This window comes from Artibeus jamaicensis, unplaced genomic scaffold (assembly GCF_021234435.1).
Source record: "Artibeus jamaicensis isolate MK-2021 breed Jamaican fruit bat unplaced genomic scaffold, CSHL_Jam_final scaffold_916, whole genome shotgun sequence".
In the NCBI taxonomy this organism is placed as follows: domain Eukaryota; kingdom Metazoa; phylum Chordata; class Mammalia; order Chiroptera; family Phyllostomidae; genus Artibeus; species Artibeus jamaicensis.
The window spans coordinates 51,673,138-51,692,984 of NW_026522059.1; the positions used below are offsets into that span (position 1 = coordinate 51,673,138).

General features: G+C 34.7%; 1 protein-coding gene across 3 annotated transcripts in view; it reads right to left on the reverse strand.

The window, feature by feature from the left end:
• PCMTD1 (protein-L-isoaspartate (D-aspartate) O-methyltransferase domain containing 1) overlaps nt 1-19,847 on the reverse strand; it is an 85,288-nt gene that overhangs the window by 25,880 nt on the left and 39,561 nt on the right. For 2 of the 3 annotated variants that reach the window (XM_053660824.1, XM_053660825.1), the window contains 2 exons: nt 18,577-19,009; nt 4,588-4,690 (listed from right to left, as the gene is read on the reverse strand). In XM_053660824.1, the coding sequence (XP_053516799.1) occupies nt 4,588-4,690; nt 18,577-18,883 (410 nt within the window). In that variant the 5' untranslated portion in view covers nt 18,884-19,009. Of the gene's footprint in view, nt 1-4,587; nt 4,691-18,576; nt 19,010-19,847 lie in introns of those variants that run through there. The other variant, XM_037133544.2, reaches the window with a different exon arrangement.

Sequence of the window (19,847 nt, forward strand, 5' to 3'; positions counted from 1 at the left end):
CAAATTTATTCAAAGAGAGAGAAAATCTTCAATAAATCAAACTATGCCGTACTCATTTGGACACTGATATTAAAATACTTCCAAATCAGCTACAATATCCTTGGAGAAGAGAGGTAATAGGATCTATCACCTTACAAGGAAATGGCACTCTCCAAAGCACGCACTCTAGGAAGCCAAGTCAAGTACATGCACATGTTTACATATTATATAAATATATAGATGTAACTACAAATAAATTCTATGCCAATTCATACCTCATTTGCAAAATATTTACAGAATAAAGGTTTAGAATTCAGGCTCCTTTAACTGCCTTACTCTTCCAAGCCCACAGCTAGAGAAATTATTTTGCTTACTATACATGTTCATAGGTCATAAATTTTGACCTTTCCCAACCTTCTCCTTCCCTCATGAAAGGCAGACACCTAAGGGCCATTAAATCCTAGGCCCAAAGACTTGTCTAGACCAGAGAGGGCTAAAATAAAGATGTTCTAGAACGCCTGTGTGAAGGATACAGTGGGGTCAGCAAACTATGGGTAAGAGGCCAAATCCTGCCTGCCACTTTTTTGAATAAATAAAGTGTCTACACTAGATACCCTGGACCACCACAAAGATGAACAAGTGGATCCCAGAGCAAATTAAGCCTGAAACACTGATGGAGGAAAAAAAATGACAAAACTGAAGCTGTTCTACTTTGGGTACATAGTGACAAGGCAAGGTTCTTTTGGAAAAGATAATGATGCTGGGGCAAATAGAAGGCAGCAGGAAAAGAGCAGGACCAAATATGAGATGGACTAACTTTGTAAAAGAAGCAATAGGCTGTTTACAGGAACAGAGCCAGGCTCTTTATAACAGGACATTGCGGACATCAAGTGATTCAGAAGGTTGCTAGGAGTGGGGACTGACTCATAACAGCACATAACACAGAGAGTGTCCCTTCCCCATTTCTTTCCACAGTGTCTATGCCTGCTTATGCTCTGTAACAGAAGAACTGAGCAACTAACTACACAGAGACCATTCAGCCCAGGAAACCTAAATTTTGACAAAGTTGTCAGTCCTTTACTGGAAAAATTTGCCAATATTTTAGAGGATGCTTGAAATCAAATGTCAGTTTTATAAGAAAATTTCAGTGAATCTGGGGAAACCTTAGATAGAGCAAAGGAATAAACCATACAAGAGATCCCTGCCGTCCCTCCTATCTCAAAGTACAGTAAATTCAGACTAGCTTCTTCAAATTATTTCATCTGCTGATAGAGGATTAAGGTATAGGAAAAAAGTTTGAAAATGCATGCATTATTATAAAGTTACTTGTTTCTAAAAGAAGAAATATTACTTCCAAGGCTCAGGAACCAAGCTTGCTTTATAGATCACACACAAAAACATACACTAGTAGTGTCTTTTAAAAGGCCATCTGACATTACATATTCTATTGTTGAGTAGTTTGCTGATTTTTCTTCTCACCTATTATATTTGGAAGATTACTATGAACTCGAAAAGATGTATCTAAGAGAACTTTAAAGATGCAGTTTAGATCATCTTAAGTGACATGACAATACTTTTGAAAAGGGAACTGATAAAAAAGATCCAAACCAACAGGATAAACAAGATTGGAAGATTAGTCTTATGTCTGAGCTACCTATTCTCTCTGTTTTATACATAATCAAGGATAATCTGGTACTAAGGAATGCATAAATAGCAATTAACTTTCCTGAGTTGCTTTAAATCTTTTAAAAAATAAAATATGTATTTTGATGGCCAGGGTACAATTAAATATAATAAAACTGCTTGAAAATGAGAGTTCTAAAATCACTTTGCATGGCAAGCTTTTTTAATTAAAAAAATTGAAAGAATTATTATCTAAAAAACATCATGAAAAACTGCAAGGAAATCATCAAACACAAATTAGATAGGAAAACTACTATATCTTTATAATTTCTGTCACTAAAATCAAGTGACATAAAACGAGGAAAAAGCCAATGAATGACTCAGTAACTGGTTATTTAACCTCCAACTACTTTATGAAACATTTTCCCAGTACCTACTATTCTTGTAGGAAAGATACTTCTATAATCAAAAATATATAACTAGTATTTCAGAAAACTACTTGAAAACCAAAAGAGGTAACACTTCCAGAATTTTTCCAGACCACTTTATTTATATAAGAATCTGTTTTAAAAATTCATGGCAACACTTCAGAAACAACTATTATTATAAAATCTGACTGGTTATTTTTTCCTTTAATTATTTTTCAAGTACAGTTTTCTGCCTTTTACTCCCATCCAGGCCCCCCCCCATGCTCCCCACCTCCCTCCCATTTCCACCCTTGTTAGTTTTTGTTCATTCATCCTTTATACTAGTTCCTCTAAATCCCTCCCCTTTTCCCCCTGACATTTTAATTAAAATAACTAGACCTTAAAAATTATAAAGAAACATTTAGATCAGTCATATTACCATACTTTATGACTCATCGTTTTATGAATAACAAATCTGCATAATGCAGTATATGAAATACCAAGAAAATATCGTTGTTTTACAATTACAAAAAATATTAGAAAAGTTTTAAAAATTGAGACACAAATACATAGAGTCTTCAAACTTATCTATGTTATGGATTATTTAATATTTAAATTACATCAACATAGAAAAATGCTTTAAATAATGACATATTTTACTGTTTTCTAGAACTATGCCCACTTGTCAATGATCAAATTGAGCCCCACAGATCCTTGTATAGAGATGCTTCAGTGACTCAAGATTCTTCCTTGAGTTTGTTCTGCTTGACTGATAACCCAAAACTGAATTATGCTTGCCACCATGTTATTAAAACATAAAACGTATTACTATCTTACATACATATAATAAAACACCTTATAATAGACTTTAAACATTTAGTTTTACTAACATTCCTTTTTTATTTTCTACATTCAAAGTGTTCAAAAGGTCCTCATGTATACATACTTTCCACATCAAAACAAACAGAATAGATGTTCAATTAAGTGTAACAAAATTCTATAGTTCTAATAAACAATATAAAATTATGCCCACAGCTTAAGCACTTTACATGCTACTAATCTAATCATAAAACAGAAATGTGAAAGGATGCTGAAATTGAACCCCAATTTTTTATAAAATTACTTGGGTTAAAAGCAATTTTGTTTTAAACAATGTTATTCTTTGAAAAAGAATATGAACCAACACAGTAAGCATTTGAGAAATAATTCAAAATGTGAATTAAATGTTAATTATTTATAAAGACAAGCATAAGTAAGCTAAAGAGTGCTATTCAGCAAACTGATGCAGAAAATTCAAGTGGCTTGCTCGAATCCATTAAATTACAGAACAAAATAAAACCTGAGCATTTCCTAACTCTCCCAAGTTTGCCTGACTGAAGTCTTTAATCATCAAGTTACAATCACAGCTAAGCAGACCCAAAACTTCCCCATTCCTCTGCAACACTGAGACTTTTACTTCAACGTATCAGTTTTCTGTTCTTCAATCAAATGCGTCTTGCCAGATTATTAATGCAAAGGGGAATGAAAAGAAAAAGGACAAGGAGAAGGGGAGGAGGAGCACAGAAAGAGAACAGAAAGAAAAATACACTCCAGCCCACAACCAAAGGGCCTTCTTGTCTTCCTTCCAAAGTGTCTTCCTGGCACTTTCCCCAACTCTAAACTCTATAGAAAACAGCTCCTCCAAGTTTCTCACCTCCATAGTCATGGGCAGGGGCTGGAGATGAGCGAGGAAGGCTCATTCCCAAAAAGCCAAGTTGGAACTCTGAATAGTTTTGCATTAAAACTTAGTTGTATAAAAGGACTAAGTTGCAAGCTTATGATTCCTATCGTTTTAAAATCATTCACTGAAAATATTACTAGTTGAGAGATATAAACACTCTCCAAATTTTACATAACTTTAAAGTTAATAGACTTTTGCATAAGAAGCCCTTGCTCAAAGGTATTATCACAGCTGAATTTTAGAAATATTACACACCAAAAAGACTTCCCTGCCAGCTGAGAACCAAAGACTGCAGTGTTTCTTCAAAGGGAAAGTATGAGTTCAAAACAATGGTTTTATAAACAAATTTCTCAAACACAATCCTATCACAAGATATATCAATGTATTTCTCTCATAATTTCCTCCAGATGTATTACAAAGTAACTGAATGCTTTAAAGAAAAGTCAAAAGTCCCTTGTATGCCAACAGGTATCATTCTTATGTTACAAATGAAGAGGGCAGAACTAATAAATGAATACCCCAAAGGCATAAATCTTAGTTCCAGAAAAATATTCTAATCCAAGCATCTTTATATCTTCAGAAAAGATACTTGTGTTTAATGAATAAGCCATTACCCTACTAATAAAGTGACAGGAGCATAAAATTAAAAAATAAGTTACTTAATTGATTTATAATTTACTACAGGCTTACACAGAATAAAATACCATAAAATTGTTAATTTTTCTCATATCACACTGATTTTTGCTGCATTCAATTGAGCAATTCAGGGTCAATAAACTAATATTACTGAGGAAGAGACATGCCACATACCTATTTATCAAATGCTTTAAAACCAAAACTATTGATATAAATACTTACTTATCAAAGCTATCACTATTTTTGATGAAGCTCTCCAGTTTTTCCTTGGCATATTCGACCACATCTGAATGAAGCTCAATCCCATGATTTATTCCAAAAGGACCTGCAATCGTAGCAGCATTTTTATAAAAAAAAAAATAGTAAGTCATTACAGAGCTTATTTAATTTCTGCTCATTCATCACAGGAACACTTAAAGAGGGCTTGAAATATGTGAATATCTGCTAGCTACAGATTTAAAGAGCTAAATAAAAATTTCAGAATTACACTGCTTTAAAAAAAAAGTTTATCTGCCAAGACAATGGTGCCAAAGAAACAGTCATATACTAACTACATGAAGTTTTAGTTCTTTACTATTATATCACTGGTTAAAAATATGGTTTAGAATCCTGAGACTACATAAAGTTTAAGTTCTTTATTAGATTTTATCATTGGTTAAAAATTTGGTAATTCTGAAATCTTGAAGCCATGAGCTGACATATGTATTATGTAAGTATCTCACACTACCTCATCAATACCTAGTAAATGCTAACTTCAAGGACCAAGAACACATTCTATGCCTTTGAGAGCTCCACTGTCTAGCAGAACGGGGCTATTAGTCACTTCTGGCAGGGCTGATTTTATACTCTCATGTTCACACTCAGACTTGGTGTATCTTTTTACACAAAGCCAAGGATAAGTAACATACCAGGAATGAGTAAAAAGGGCAGGAGAGCCTTCTTAGCTCCAGATGATTTTGGGATGGCTCCTTTCCCCACTCCAGCACCAACTTACAATATGACTTAACTGGATTCACACTTCCTAAGGCTACTGTGCATGCTGCCTGCCCCATGACCCAGAGGAAAGTATAACACACAATTGCATCTAGCTTAATAGATGCAATTTCTGAAATTGAGTCAACCAGGTTTTCTCCTCTACAGGTTTGTTTTACTTTGAGAGATTGATTGGTCCCCTAAGAAACAAGTGTGGATCCTTGTGTCTGTTACTTGGTTTTTGTATCTTTTATGGATTTATTCACTGTGTCTTGTATCTATTTTATGAACTGCTTAACTGGATGTGCCCCTTACTGAATGTCATTAAAAATACAGTATATATTGGAATTTTAAAGTAACAACCAAAAAAAATCAGTCACCAATTATCAAGTTCAAATGTTCAAAAGCCTTATTAATAGTTTGTGGTCTAGAAACTAAACTACAAAAATTAAAACAAAAAATTCAGATGCTATCTTCAAGCCAAAATAAAATAAAGATAATACTTTAACTTATTGTATTTATTTTATTATTTAAGAACAATTTATTATATTTTAAATATATATTCAGATAAAAACATTAAATAAAAAGTACTTGATCCAATAAACTACAACAGATAGAATTTCCTTTGCAATGCTTTTATAGTTTTAAAAAATAAGTTATTCTGATGGGTGCAAACTTAAACATTTTACTTCTCATTTTTTTTTGTTTCCTTACTATCATACTGTTTGTTGGTCTTATCAGAAACCTGGAATAGTCATCCAATATCATTTGACACGTCTTGTAATTCCTTATTATTACCATAGATAAATTAATTAAAAATAAAATTTATCGAGAGATAAAGTTGGCAAAAAATCAAATTTAAAGCACAGTAATGTCACTTTGATTTAGTATTGAACCTAAATATTTTAAAAACATGAATTTTCATTAAAAAGTATATTAGGAAAAATTGAATAAAGTTTTCTTCATTTAAATACTCAAATTAAACTACAATTACTTAACATTAGGTACATAGTAAGGAAAATACTATTCTATGAAATTAACCTATTTTTCTTTTCATCCTTTTTAAGGAGACCAATTGAAAGTAAAATATAACAAAGATTAAGAGAAGAATAACAAAGGTCAATATTGCTAAAATATGAGGTTTCTGGCTAGAGTGAATACATAATCACTATACTAAAGATGTCAAGTAAAAAAATCCAGAAAGCATGGCTCCTATTCAATATTTCAAACTGCCTTATTAACAGAGTTCTAGGTCAAAAGGGATTATACTGGCTATTCATCACTTAAAGCACCAATGATCTCTTGTTTTCTTTTCTTGCTTTCTGCTTATTGTCTAAAAGCAAAATGGGCCCTGGCTTGTGTGGCTCAGTGGACTGAGCGCTAGCCTGCAAACCAAAGGGTTGCTGGTTTGATGCCCAGTAAGGTCACATGCCTAGGTTGTGGGCCAGGTCCCCAATAGGGAGCAGGTGAGAGACAAACACACATTGATGTTTCTCTCCCTCTCTTTCTTCTTCCCTACCCTCCCTCTCTAAAAATAAATAAAATCTTTAAGAAATTTTTGAAAGCAAAATGGCAACTTTTGGAAATAAGTTTTAAAATTTGTTAAAATATCTTAAGAATGTTTCCATAAAACTTTTCCACATCACTGTAATGCAGGATAAAGACAAGTTCATTAACATACAAAATATCTGACAATACTGTAAACACAAACATAGAATATATTATGCATTAATCTATAATGAAAACACCATTTTGATTTTAATGGATATAATTGTTTAATTTTAAAACATGGATATGTATCTGTAAGTATCACTAATAAACCTAAAATTGATATACTGACTATTAATAATTAAGATGTATTAATAGCCCTGGCTGGCGTAGCTCAGTGGATTGAGCGCGGGCCTGCGAACCAGAGTATCGCGGTTCGATTCCCAGTCAGGGCACATGCCTGGGTTGCAGGCCAGTTCCCAGCAGGGAGCGCATGAGAGGCAACCATACATTGATATTTCTCTCCCACTCTTTCTCCTTCCCTTCCCCTCTCTTGAATAAATTAATAAATAAAATATTTTTTTAAAAAAAGATGTATTAATAAAAGGCAGAACTAGAAATGCCACCAATATATCATTTATTGAGAAATGCAATGTACAATACATCAAATGTATGATAAAAATGTAGTGTAGTTAATTACAACTCATATTTGACATCTGTATTCAATAGAACAGAAATCAAACACAGATATGTAAAAAAAGTATATACAGCTGCTTCAGAGGAAGAGGACTAGGAGGTCTAGGGTGGAAAGAGGACATTTTCATCATCATACCCTTTGTCTAAAGTGTGTCTTAACTGTGCAGGTATAACTTTTTCAACCAAAAAAAAAAATGAGCAAAAAAGTACCATATTTTAAAATAAACTATATAAAAGGATTCTAATAGAAAGTACAAACTGTCAAGAGAAAAAAATGAAATGGCATCCAAAAATGTTCACACTTTCTAACATCATCTAACAGATGAAGCATAGATTTGACTTTGTATTCAATGGATCCCAATGTTATTTTGTATTTGCCAATGTAGAATTTTTTCCTATGAAAGAGTAAATGCTTATTTTTTGTAATGCATATTTTTAAAAAAATGAAACTTGTAACAGTTGACCACTATCTTTAAGGCTAATATTGAAGAAAAAATAGAAACATAACAGAAGTCAAAGTTTATTAAGAAAAATACACTTACTAAAAAGACTTGGATATCTTATGTTAGAAATGATTTTTAAGGTTGGCAATATCCCACTCCTTAAAAACAATAACAAATATGAAAAAATTCCAATATAACAAAATTTAGTGATTGTTTTTCTTTTGTAGTAGTTGGATCTAATCTAACTCATTTATCACCTACCAGTTAGTCAATAGTCAAAGCTTATACATAAAGGTCAGTAATTATTAGGTAGAGGTATGAAGTGTCCATGCTACATTTACATTTCTTATTTACATCTATGTTGACCCCAAGTAACACAAAATACGCCAACTTCCCCCTACTCTGAAGTACCCTGAAAGGCTGTTAAAGAGTGTGGTGTTAAGAGTAGAAGTCTTCATGAGGCAGGCCAAGTAATCTGTGAGCTTCATAGGACATTTGAATGCAGTTCTTAGTATCTTCAGAATTCTGTGTCAAGCTAATTTACAGAACGAATAGCCACAATTTAAAAAGTACTCCATAATACATAATTGGAAGAGCACTAAAGATGAACTAATTCAAGATTCACCAGTTCAACTGAGGACTCAAATCTAAATACTGAGAGGCAGATGTTTTAGCATCCAACCTTGGTTCCTCCTCTTAACAGGTGCAAAATCTGAGATTGGGCACTTACCTTAGTCTTTCCTACTGTATAAAAGGGGTGCCTAGGAAAATCATGTAAATTATGTCAAAGTGCTTCACATATTATAAAGTACGAAATGGGTACAGATCGTTGGAACTTATAATGTGTCCTCTCCTTGCACAGAGAACTGGTAAACTGTAGAACCAAAACCATATAACCTGTAAAAGTGGTTCTCAACCCTGACTTTATATTAGAATAACCTAGGAATTTTAAAATTAAATTTAAAAGAAGATTAAATTTAATTTGACTTAAAGTGTAAATGCTTCAGTCCCACCCCAAACAGGAAGGACAAATCTCTCAGGGTGTGTGTGGCCCAGGCTCTGGTGGTGACTGGAACACAACTGTTACACCCTCCTAATTATAAAACCCAATCTAAAAGATTTTTAAAGTATCTCTGGACTATCCAAATCTCTGTTCTCATTGGTAAAGTGATATCAAAAGTTAGTAACTACCAAAATAAATCATTTTGGATAAAAACTAATTTTTTTTACCACAAGAGGGAGTAGGTCAATCAATTATTTGCTTTCTATGAATGCAATACAAAGTTTTTCAGTAAAAACTAAAATACACATGGTAAAAGTAACAATCATTTTATTACTAATTTTAGTTGTATAAAATTAAGCATCTTTGGGAAGATTTATAAATAACATTACAAGAATTTAGAGACAAGTTAATAGATAAAAAGTGGACAAGAATAGGTTTGACTCTTTTTTTCCCATGACCATCCTGGAGTAAAATGTAGAAACAAAATAGTACACAGGCAGACAAAGGAAAGGTGAGAACTAGGAACCAGCAGAAGATTAAGTATAATCATTAATGAGATAGAGAGAAATTGATCTAATGTAGTGCCACTTATTAAGATATAATTAATATATTATGGTTTCTCTATCCTATTATATCACACTAAAAATACATTATTACAGAAAGACAAACACTGCCAAATGGTTACTGCATCTTGCCATTCAGCTTAACCAACCTGAAGCTGGCTGGAAAGACCTAAGACTAGAAATTGTTCTCTTCTCTGAAGGTTTAGGAAAGGCCTCATGAAGCAAGTCTTGAAATTTTCCCAAAAGTTCAGGTCCCATTCCCTAGAGCTCCTCTCAACTTACGGATACATAAGTGCTATTTTTAATATAGCTGAATCTTAGAAATATGTTTACACAAACTCTAAGTGTTGAACAGCTACAAAGAATGCATCCAAACCCCTTTGTAAACTAAATGTCAAAAATGTTGAAATACTGAGAACAGACATGACAATCAGTTAATCTACTTATTTCCACCCAACAGGATGAAAATACTGGAACCACTATGTCAGAGCAATTTATGACTATCTCACACACCTACACATCTCACACATCTACATTAGAACTTTAATAAAGATTAAGTCTCTACCAAGTAAATTCAATAAAATAAGAAGAAAAATGTGCTCAACTATAACGTAATAGAGAATAGGTTTAAAAGCTGATTTAAACGGCTTTAGATCTTGATCCAAATTTCATTTTAATGCAGTCATTTCCCCTAGAAGCCATTTTTACCAGCTCTTTCATTCTACTGCATACTTATTTGTGAAGTACCTGAAGAGCCTCTAGGGCCAGCAGAGTGATCAATTCATATAATACTCAACAACTATTTACTGAACTAAATGAAGAACCATCAATATAACTGATGCAACACTTCTGCTGCTAGTTCGGAAAAGACATACACAATTTCAAGGGTGTGGAATACATCTTTATGCAATTACTTCAGCAGCAAATACTTTTTGAAAGAATAAAAAAGTATATAAATGTAGCAATGGTCCCAAGTTTAAAAGACTCACAAGACTGAGACAAATCATACATAAAAGCATAACAATGTACATTCATGCCTTGATTTAAAAATACAGTATAGTAGCAAAAAGTCATTAAGTATATGTCAAATCTATTTTATTAATACTATCATGAAATGAGACAGTCCACAGAAGTATATCTTACAGATTAGTATATTACATTAAAAAAAGATTATTAATTTTAGCTGTTTAACAGAAATCTTCTAAAATGTAATATGTGTTTTCCTTTATGTACCTAAGATAATTCTTCTGACTTCAAGAATCATCATGTACCACTGATCCTTGAAAAACACAGGGTTGAACTGTATGGGTCCAGTTACACATGGTTTTTTAAAATAAACACACACTCAGCCTTCTGTATCCCTGGGTTTCACATCTGTGGATCTGATCAACCCCAAATTGGAAGCAGTATTTTCAATACACAGTTGCAAATCCTGAGATGAGGAAGGCCAACTGTTTGTATTGTTCTACACCATTTTATAAGGGACTCGGAGCATCCACAGACTTTGGTCTTTGTGGGGTCCTTGAACCAACTGCCTGCAGATACCCAGTGACTACAGTTAAGTTTTGGGGGAGTTAAAAGTTATATGTGGGTTTTCGATTGCATAGGGGGTCAGTGCCTTTACTACCACGTTGTTCAAGAGTCAATTGCATTATGCAAAAATGAAGGCATTCTCAGGGCTCTATGAAGTTATTCCTGAAATGGAAAGGCAACTAGACAAAATGGAAGAGGGAGAAAGAAGAAAAATCTTTCTTTTGAAGTATGACTTTTGATTATTTTTTATTTCTTTAACCCTACGAATATATTACCTATTCCACAAAATATAATTAAAGAGAAAGAAGAAAAAACTGATATTCAAGTTTCTCCCTTAAGTAATTTTTGGATAAAAAAATACCACTTACTAAAGATGGGAAACACAGGAGGAAGCAGAAAATCTGAATTGCTTTGTTTTCTGTGGGCTAAGTTAAGAATAGATAACTTGCAGACAGGATGAACTTTCAGAATCTTGTGTACACTGAAGAACTATGTAGTAAGTGCCACACATTTAAATACCCACTTTGTTAGTGCAGCTTGGAAGAGTCAAGAGTGTCCGAGCCTGGCAGACAGACCTTGGTGCTAGAAACCTGTGAATCCTCTGCTGGAAGACGAAAAGAGCCATTCTTCACTGCAGGCTAAAACCAAAGAAGCTTCCATAAAAGAGCAGAAAAACTGTTTACAAAGACAATTCAGAGAGATTTGAAATCCTAGAAAAGAATCTCTGAAAGTCAAAGGTGTGGGACCATAGATGGGCTAACCTAACCCTTTAGGAGCCACATAAAGAGAATGTAAAGGCAGGTTTCAGAAGGGACCAAGAACTCCAAGAGGCCTGCAGACTCAAGTCACATTCAATCCAATATGCAAGCCAGCATAGGTAAGTCTGTATGAGAAGAAAAAGAAAATTCTGTAGGCACCAAGCTCTTACACTGGGAGATAGAGAATCACAAATTATTTTACATATAGACAATTTCAGAAAGAGTCAATAATTTTCTAAAACACACAACTGATACTCATTATCTCTGGTGTTTTATATTCTATAAAGTCCAGCAAATGCTAAATCATTGCTACTAGGGGAATATGTACATGTATACATACCTGAAACAGACCATAATCTTAAATCCTAAAACCTCATCTGGGTAGTCTATCTTCTTTGTTTTAAAGAAGAGAAAATGAATGTCAGAAGTGTTATGTGATTTGCATGAGGTTGCCCCACTAACAGGTCCAGAATGGACCCCAGAGCCAGAGCCGCTTGCACTGCACTGCTCACTCCTTTTCCACTCTGTGACTACCTCTGTAAGAGACAGGCCAAGAAGACGGCCAAGCTTCACCTTGTTCCACTCCTGCTAGGAAGAAATGTGCTCACAGAGACTCAAACTGTTCACTCTTTTGTGAATGTGCCTCAAAAGCTTCACAAGTATCAACTTGAGTATTACAAATAAGTTTTAGTGAGTGGGTAAATTCACAAATACTGATCTACTGTATTTGGTACATGGATGATCCAAATTGGGGTGAGTTACCTGTAAGGTAAAAACTCAAGATGCACAGAGAACTATCCAAGAATTTTTACATCATTGAGGGGAATGCCTTAGAACTTCTAATAATAGTACGTGGAAATATCACCAGAAAAAAATTACTATGAAAACTTTGTAAAATTTCCAAAACATATACTGTTTCCTAATATACTTTAATTTACTATGTTACTGCTCTGCAATAATTAGCAATAATATCCATAAACACAAAATCACCTGAGTATTGACTTTCAGTAGTAACAGCAATGAAGGAGCTGGTTGAATGCAATGATTTCCACTCCACAACCAATGGTGAAGAGAGGAAAAAAACCTTTAAGATACAGAATAGTGGTGGCAACTCAATACGGGGTATACATCCAGAAAAAAGATGCAAAGACCTAACTATGACTGAAGAGTAATAGTTTAAACAGTGAGGAGCTTTACTAATTTCCAAAAATGTTGAGTAGCTCAAATGAAAAGGTGTTTTGGGTTTTTTTAAGATTTTGTTTATTTATTTTCTTAGAACAAGGAGAAGGGAAGTAAAAAGAGAGGAAGAAAAACATCACTGTGTGGTTGCCTCTCATGCATCCCCCACTGGGGACCTGGCCTGCAACCCAGGCATGTGCCCTGACTGGGAATCTAACCAGCAATCCTTTGGTTCCCAGATCCTTTGGTTCACAGGCTGCACCCAATCCACTGAGCTACACCAGCAGGCTAAAAAGGTTTTTTTGTTTGTTTGTTTGTTTTTAAAAACAGACAAGCTCAGAGCCCCAGATAAAATACAAACCAAGAACAGCATTTGTAATTCCAAAATTTTAAAAAATGAAATAAAATAAATGCAAAGTAAAAAATAAAATCACTTCTCCCTTCCCAAACCCAAAAAGGAGGATGGGGGAAAAACAAATTTCATTTAATGTAAAAAATATAATCTACCTTAAGGAAAGCCCTGGAAACTTGAAGAATGTGTTTTGTCTTACCAATAAAAATGGATGTCCCTGATTCTCTGGCCTAAAGTGAGCCAGGAGAGTTTTCCAAAAGAGCATGGATATTTGAAAATTATATTTCTGACAGGGGATTACACCCAAAATATATAAAGAACACTTACAACTCAATGATATTAACAACTAAATTTTTAAAAATGAGGAAAATCTCACCTTTTGTGATACCACAGATGGACCTGGAGAGCATTATGCTAAGTGAAGACAAAGAAAGACAAGTACCACATGATTTCACTCACACACAGACTCTAATTAAATAAACTAACAAGCAAAATAGAAACAGACTCATAGAGAACAGACTGACAGTAGTCAGAGGAGAGGAGGGTTGTGGAGCTGGATAAAAAAACGTGAAGCAATTGAGAAAAAAATCTGACAGGCACAGACAACACTACGGTGATTACCACAGGACAAGGGGTGTGCGGGGAGGTAGAAGATAAAGGGGAAACAAATGAAAGGAGACTAGACTTGGGGTGGTGAACACATAACACAACTTATAGATGATGTATTATAGAACTGTACACCTGAAACCTACATAATTTTATTAACCATGGCATCCCAATAAATTCGATAAAAATGTTTTTTTAAAGTGAAGAAAAGATCTAAATAGGCATTTCACTGAAGAAAATATAAAAATGACCAGGAACAGATGATCTACATCTGTTCATTAGAGAAGTACAAGTTAAAACCACAAAATACAACTTAATACCCACTAAGATGGCTATTAAAAATAATGAAAAAATTTTTTAAAAGCATCAGTGACAATATAGAGAAAATGGGACTTCGTGAATCATTGGTGGGACTATAAAAATGGTGTAGCAACTTTAAAAAAAAGGTTGGCAATCTCTTTAAAAAATTTAACATAAACTTACCATATAGACCAGCAATTCCACTTTCAGGAATCCACAAGAGAAACTAGATGTCCACCAAAAAACTTGTACATAAATATTCACAGCAGCATCATTCATAACAGTGAAAAAGTGGTAACCCAAATTTCCATTAAGATGGGCAAACAAAATGTGCTATGCCCATACAATGACACGTCATTCAGCCATGAGAGAAATGGAGCACTAACACATGCGACAGCATGGATGAACCTTGAAAACCTAACGCTGAGTAAAGAAATCATACACAAAAGACCACATACTATATGATTCCATTTATAAGAAATATGCAGAAAAGGAAAATCTATAGAGATGAAAAGTAAATGAGTGTTTGCCAGGGGCTGGGATAGGGACAGGAACTGGATGCAGCTGGGCCTTGGGTGTCTTTCTGGAGTGATGGAAGTGTTCTCAAACTGGATTATAGTAATGCTTGCCCAACTCTCACTAAAGCTCACTGAATTGACTAGGGCTAAGATGAAAGAGAAAACATAAGTACTTGAGGTCAAGGGTAATATATAGGGGTAGCTGAAGGAAGACCATGTAAAGTCCAGTGGTTAAAAAAAGAGAAGAGTATAAAGACCAAACATAATGGCAACATTAATTCAACTAATTAGCTGTTTTGGATTCATATGACTTGGCAGTAAGTTTCCTGTTTAGCACATAAGCTTATCAATTGTTTCCCCTTTTGGAACTAATGTTACAGTGCGAAGGTGGTGAAATCTGGCAGAATGATTCTGGCAGTCTCTCCACAGTCACTTCTATTAGCAACTACGCAAGAGATTAATAAAGTCATTAAAAGTTGCATGAACTTTGATATCACAGTGAATCCCTAAGCAAAAAAGATCAGAATGGAGATCCACAGCTACCTGAATCAGAAAGATTATTAGAATAACTTGCCTTCATAGTTCTGATATTTAACTCAACTCTGGGAAGCAAAGAACTTGGGCAGCTTTTCTTGTATTCTATTTTTCAATGGGATTCTCTAGGTATGATAAAATAGTACTGAGAGGATCAATCAAATACAAGATTCGGTGTGAAATTTTTTAGTTCTGGGAAAACTCAATGAGAAGTAAGTGGAAATAAAAATAATAATCTGAAACTAAACAAGCTGTCAAAATGAGGGGATCCATTCTCCAGATCTGGGGCAAAAATAAATTCCATTTATGAATAACTGCTTTAAGTGAAATTTAAGCACAAGAAAGTTCTATAAGTTAAGATAAATCTAACTTTCCCTCACTGAACAACAAAAGCTCTCTCAAGATGGTAACCCAGCCTCTACAGGTGTATTTCTGGAGTGCCAATGGCAATTCTTCAGGGGATCTTCTTCTTATCTGTACTGTCAAAGCACAAATGCCCTGCTCTCCCTGCCCATCCAGGATTCCCCCAGATTACAAGAGTATGCCCTCAGATACAGAAGATGACTGCCGACAGTGAGCACCTGTCACCCCCATCTTGTGACTCAGAGATAAGCATGGCTGAGAGCCATGGTGTTAATAAGGAGAGAATTTCTGTTAATAAGGTAATTGTGAAGCAAGAGAGCCCAATCTGATTCACTATACCCAGATATAATTATAGGGAGCACATATGCATCCTTCTTTGGATCTAGTTCTAAGTGATTTTTATGGATGCATCTTCCCTTCCTTGATTTAAATGATCTCAAAAAAATACAAACCACATAAAAAGTGGAATGGGGTTAAAAAAGATGAAGCTTCCTCAGAAGCTGGAGAGATCTAAGATCTATTGGCTGTAATCATAGTCTTACAGACTGTTTTTTCTTCCTTTACTTCTTTAAAATGCTTTTATTTCCTCTTTCTTGCAAAATAAATTATTTTCCATTCAATTCCATTTCAAAGGAGAAAAAACATTTTTTGGACTTGTCTGTGCAAGATCACACTCGGTAAATCATGGAATATCTATGAACCATATTCATACACGTAACCAAAGACCTGGAGTCTTGTAACAGAAGAAAAATATCTAGTGCATTGTAAATCATTCACACAAGGGTCTGTTTCCCCATTATGGTCTCTGGTATGGATTAAGACATGTTTAAGATAAAATGAAGTTCAAGGTTGCCCTACAAATGCCCTGGCCATCAGTATCTAATCTCTTGGAGACTGGGACTAAGAAATGGAGTTTAAGAGACTCCTAGCAAGGAGCCTCACTCCTAGCAAGGTTGCTAATTATTAAACCCCCTCCCTGACCAGACCCTCTGCGATACTGACTTCCCTCAGAAGGAGCCAACTGACAGTGTTGGAGAAGTGAAAGGATAACAAGTGCTTTGAGTCTGGCAGGACACAGTATGAGGTTTGGACTCCAGTTTAAAGTTGCCTGATATAATTAAGAAATGAACTGGTTCAAGAAGAGTAACTTCTGAAAAGAAGCTCTACCTACTTTTCCCATTAACTTCCTTTGATTTGGAGACTGTCTCAAACCCAGGAGATGATGCCTTTTTCAAAAAAGTACTAGTAGTAGGAGTGAAAGATATCTGATGTTCCCGATCGGCTGAGGAACTCCTGTCTCAGGATGGCAGGAGAACCAAATTAAATGTAAGATACTAAATTTCTTTCTTGGTAAAAATTATTAATTTGCTATCATTTTTGAGCAATTAAGAAAGCAAAGAGCTGGCAAATACGTAGCCAAGAGAAATTTTAGGACAAAAATATGCCTTATATGCCTTAAATGTCATGTGTGACCACATAATTTACTGCCCAAACTGCGATACTTTGGGAAAAGAGATTAATAATACTGATTCTAGGACCACAGGGATAAATTAGGACTGTCCCAGCATACCGGGGCATACTTACCCTTGAGAACAGTCAAATATCTTCTATTTAAAATCTTTCAATGATTCCCCATCACTTTACAGTAAATTTTATTTTATCCATTTTTTAAAAGATTTTATTTCTTTATTTTTAGAGAGAGGAGAAGGAAGAGAGAAAGAAAGGGAAGGAAATATCAATGTGTGGTTGTCCCTTGCATGCCCCCTACTGGAGGCCTGGCCTGTAACCCTGGCATGTGCCCTGACTGGGAATCAAACTTGGCTCAATCCACAGCCACACTAGCCAGGCCTACAGTAAATTTTAAGCCAGTTTTCTCCCTACAACTTGGGCATATACCTCAACTATAAAACACCATATTGAATGAGAAGTACTGGTTTTTGTCTCTCCACCCCAACCAGTGTGTGAATTAGGTTCATGCTCTACCTTAATCCTTGCCACACAGCAGCACTCAGTAAATACTGCGTGGGTTAGTAAAATTCATGGTGGTTCATTCTCATCCAACATTATAATATCTTACAGATTTTTAGTCATGCTTCTTCTGCCCACATTCCATATCATCCAACTGGAACTCGCCAGCTATGTGACTTTAGGCGTTATTTAATCTCTTTGTGCTTCGGTTTAACTTACCTATATATGTGGAAACTATCATAGTTTGCATTTCACAAGATTATTAGGGATACTAAATGAGTTACTGTACATAAGGTGCTTTAGACAATGTCTAGCCCTCATAGTAAGCACACAGTAAGTTTCTTGAAGGCAAAGATATTTGTTCCTTTTCATCACCGCTGTATACTCACACCAGAAATAACTCCTGGCAGATCAGACGCTTACTTACTTAGTACGCTGAAAGCTTACTGATGTATGCTACTTATGTGTTTTTTTCCCAATCCCTGGCTTTGTCCCCCCACAGTGCCACATCCTCTGTATCCCACATACTACTGTATCTTTAACAAAACCTGGCACAATTCCCTTTAAAATGGGACACTGATAACTATCAAACTCTATGCCGGCAGTCAGAACAATTTACCTGAAATAGATTACATTATACTCCTCAGTCTCCTGCCTATCGGTTGCTCAATTTTAAGTACAGAGAATGACTGGGTGTTGGAAAATGATTTCAAGAGCTTTTCAGGACTAGGACCAAATACAGAAGCTAACTATCAGAGTCAGGACTAAGAATAAGAAAAGATTTCTATTACTTTATGTCTCCTTTTAAGGACAATAACTACTTTGAGTATATACATTCAAATATACACTATACACAAAGTTACAAATCCTGTAAATCATGAACAGTAATGCAAACTCAGCTTACTTTAAAAGGAATTTTACAAAAATAAAATTACCTAAAATTAAGCCCACCATTGTACTTAGATATCCGGTTCCACTTCCCAGGTTAAGAAAAGACAATCCTGGTTGAAGTTTCAATGCTTCCATAACTTCAGAATAAATGCAAGGTGCTGACAAGTGTATGTTCCCATGCTTCCAGGCTAAGTCTTTGTAAGCATTGTCTCGGTAGCCTTCCAAATAGTAATCTCCGCGATCAATTGCTCTGAAGGCTTGCTCCACTCTTTCAGTGCGGATATACTGAGCTTCTTTTAAATTATCAATTAAGTCATCATTATCTTCCCCAGCACTCACAGCTCCTCCCATGATAGTATTCAAGTCAAATCATAAATTTTAAAATGAAATAAAATTAGCAGAAATGGCTTCCAATAATGTTCAGTATGGTTTGTTTTCCTTTTAATATTGCACTTGATTTCCAAAAATAAGTTAATCCTGAAAGGGAAAAATAAAAATAAAGAGATTTAAATTAATACTCAAAAGGAAAGCAATTCTAGTTTATTAAATATGTAACTGTCATTATAACTACCATTTCTCAAGGACATATTCTGTTTCAGGTATAGTTTTAAGCTCCTTAAATACATTATTTTATTTATTCTTGTAACAACCACAAAAGGTACCTTAAGTATGACCTCATCTGTACACACAAGAAATTGGGAACTGCAATTTAAGTCACCTCATACTACGAGGCCTGATGTGGTAGGCACCAGTCACATGTGGTTACCTAGACCTAAACTAATTAAAGTTAAATAGGATCTAAAATTCAGTCAGTCATACCAGCCACATTTCAAGGGTGTAATAACTATGTGCGACCAGTAGCTGCCATCCTAGACAGGGCTGCAGTACAAAGAGACACTGCTAGGACACGACCCCAGGTCTCTCAGAAGCCAGAAACCATGCACTTAATGCCACGCTGCCTTCTTGACAGCACTGTCAGTCCACTCTGATATGCATGCATTGCTTGACTGATACAAAATTCCTAAACTTAAAAATCTGCTAACAATTCCCAAATGTACCATAAATTTAAAGCGTTAAGAAAAAAAACATATTACCCAATAGTAATTATAAAATGTAAAAACAAAAATAGACCCACATTTTTAAAGTGTGTATGTGTGTATATATACATTGTTTTGTTTGGTAACCTTGTTGTGATAAATACCACAAGAAATTTTATTAACAACTTTAATAGTTTAAGAACTAGTACATTTTACACACACAGACCCACTAAATAAAATTCTTTAACAAGTCAAACTCAGCATCTTTGAATGAACAT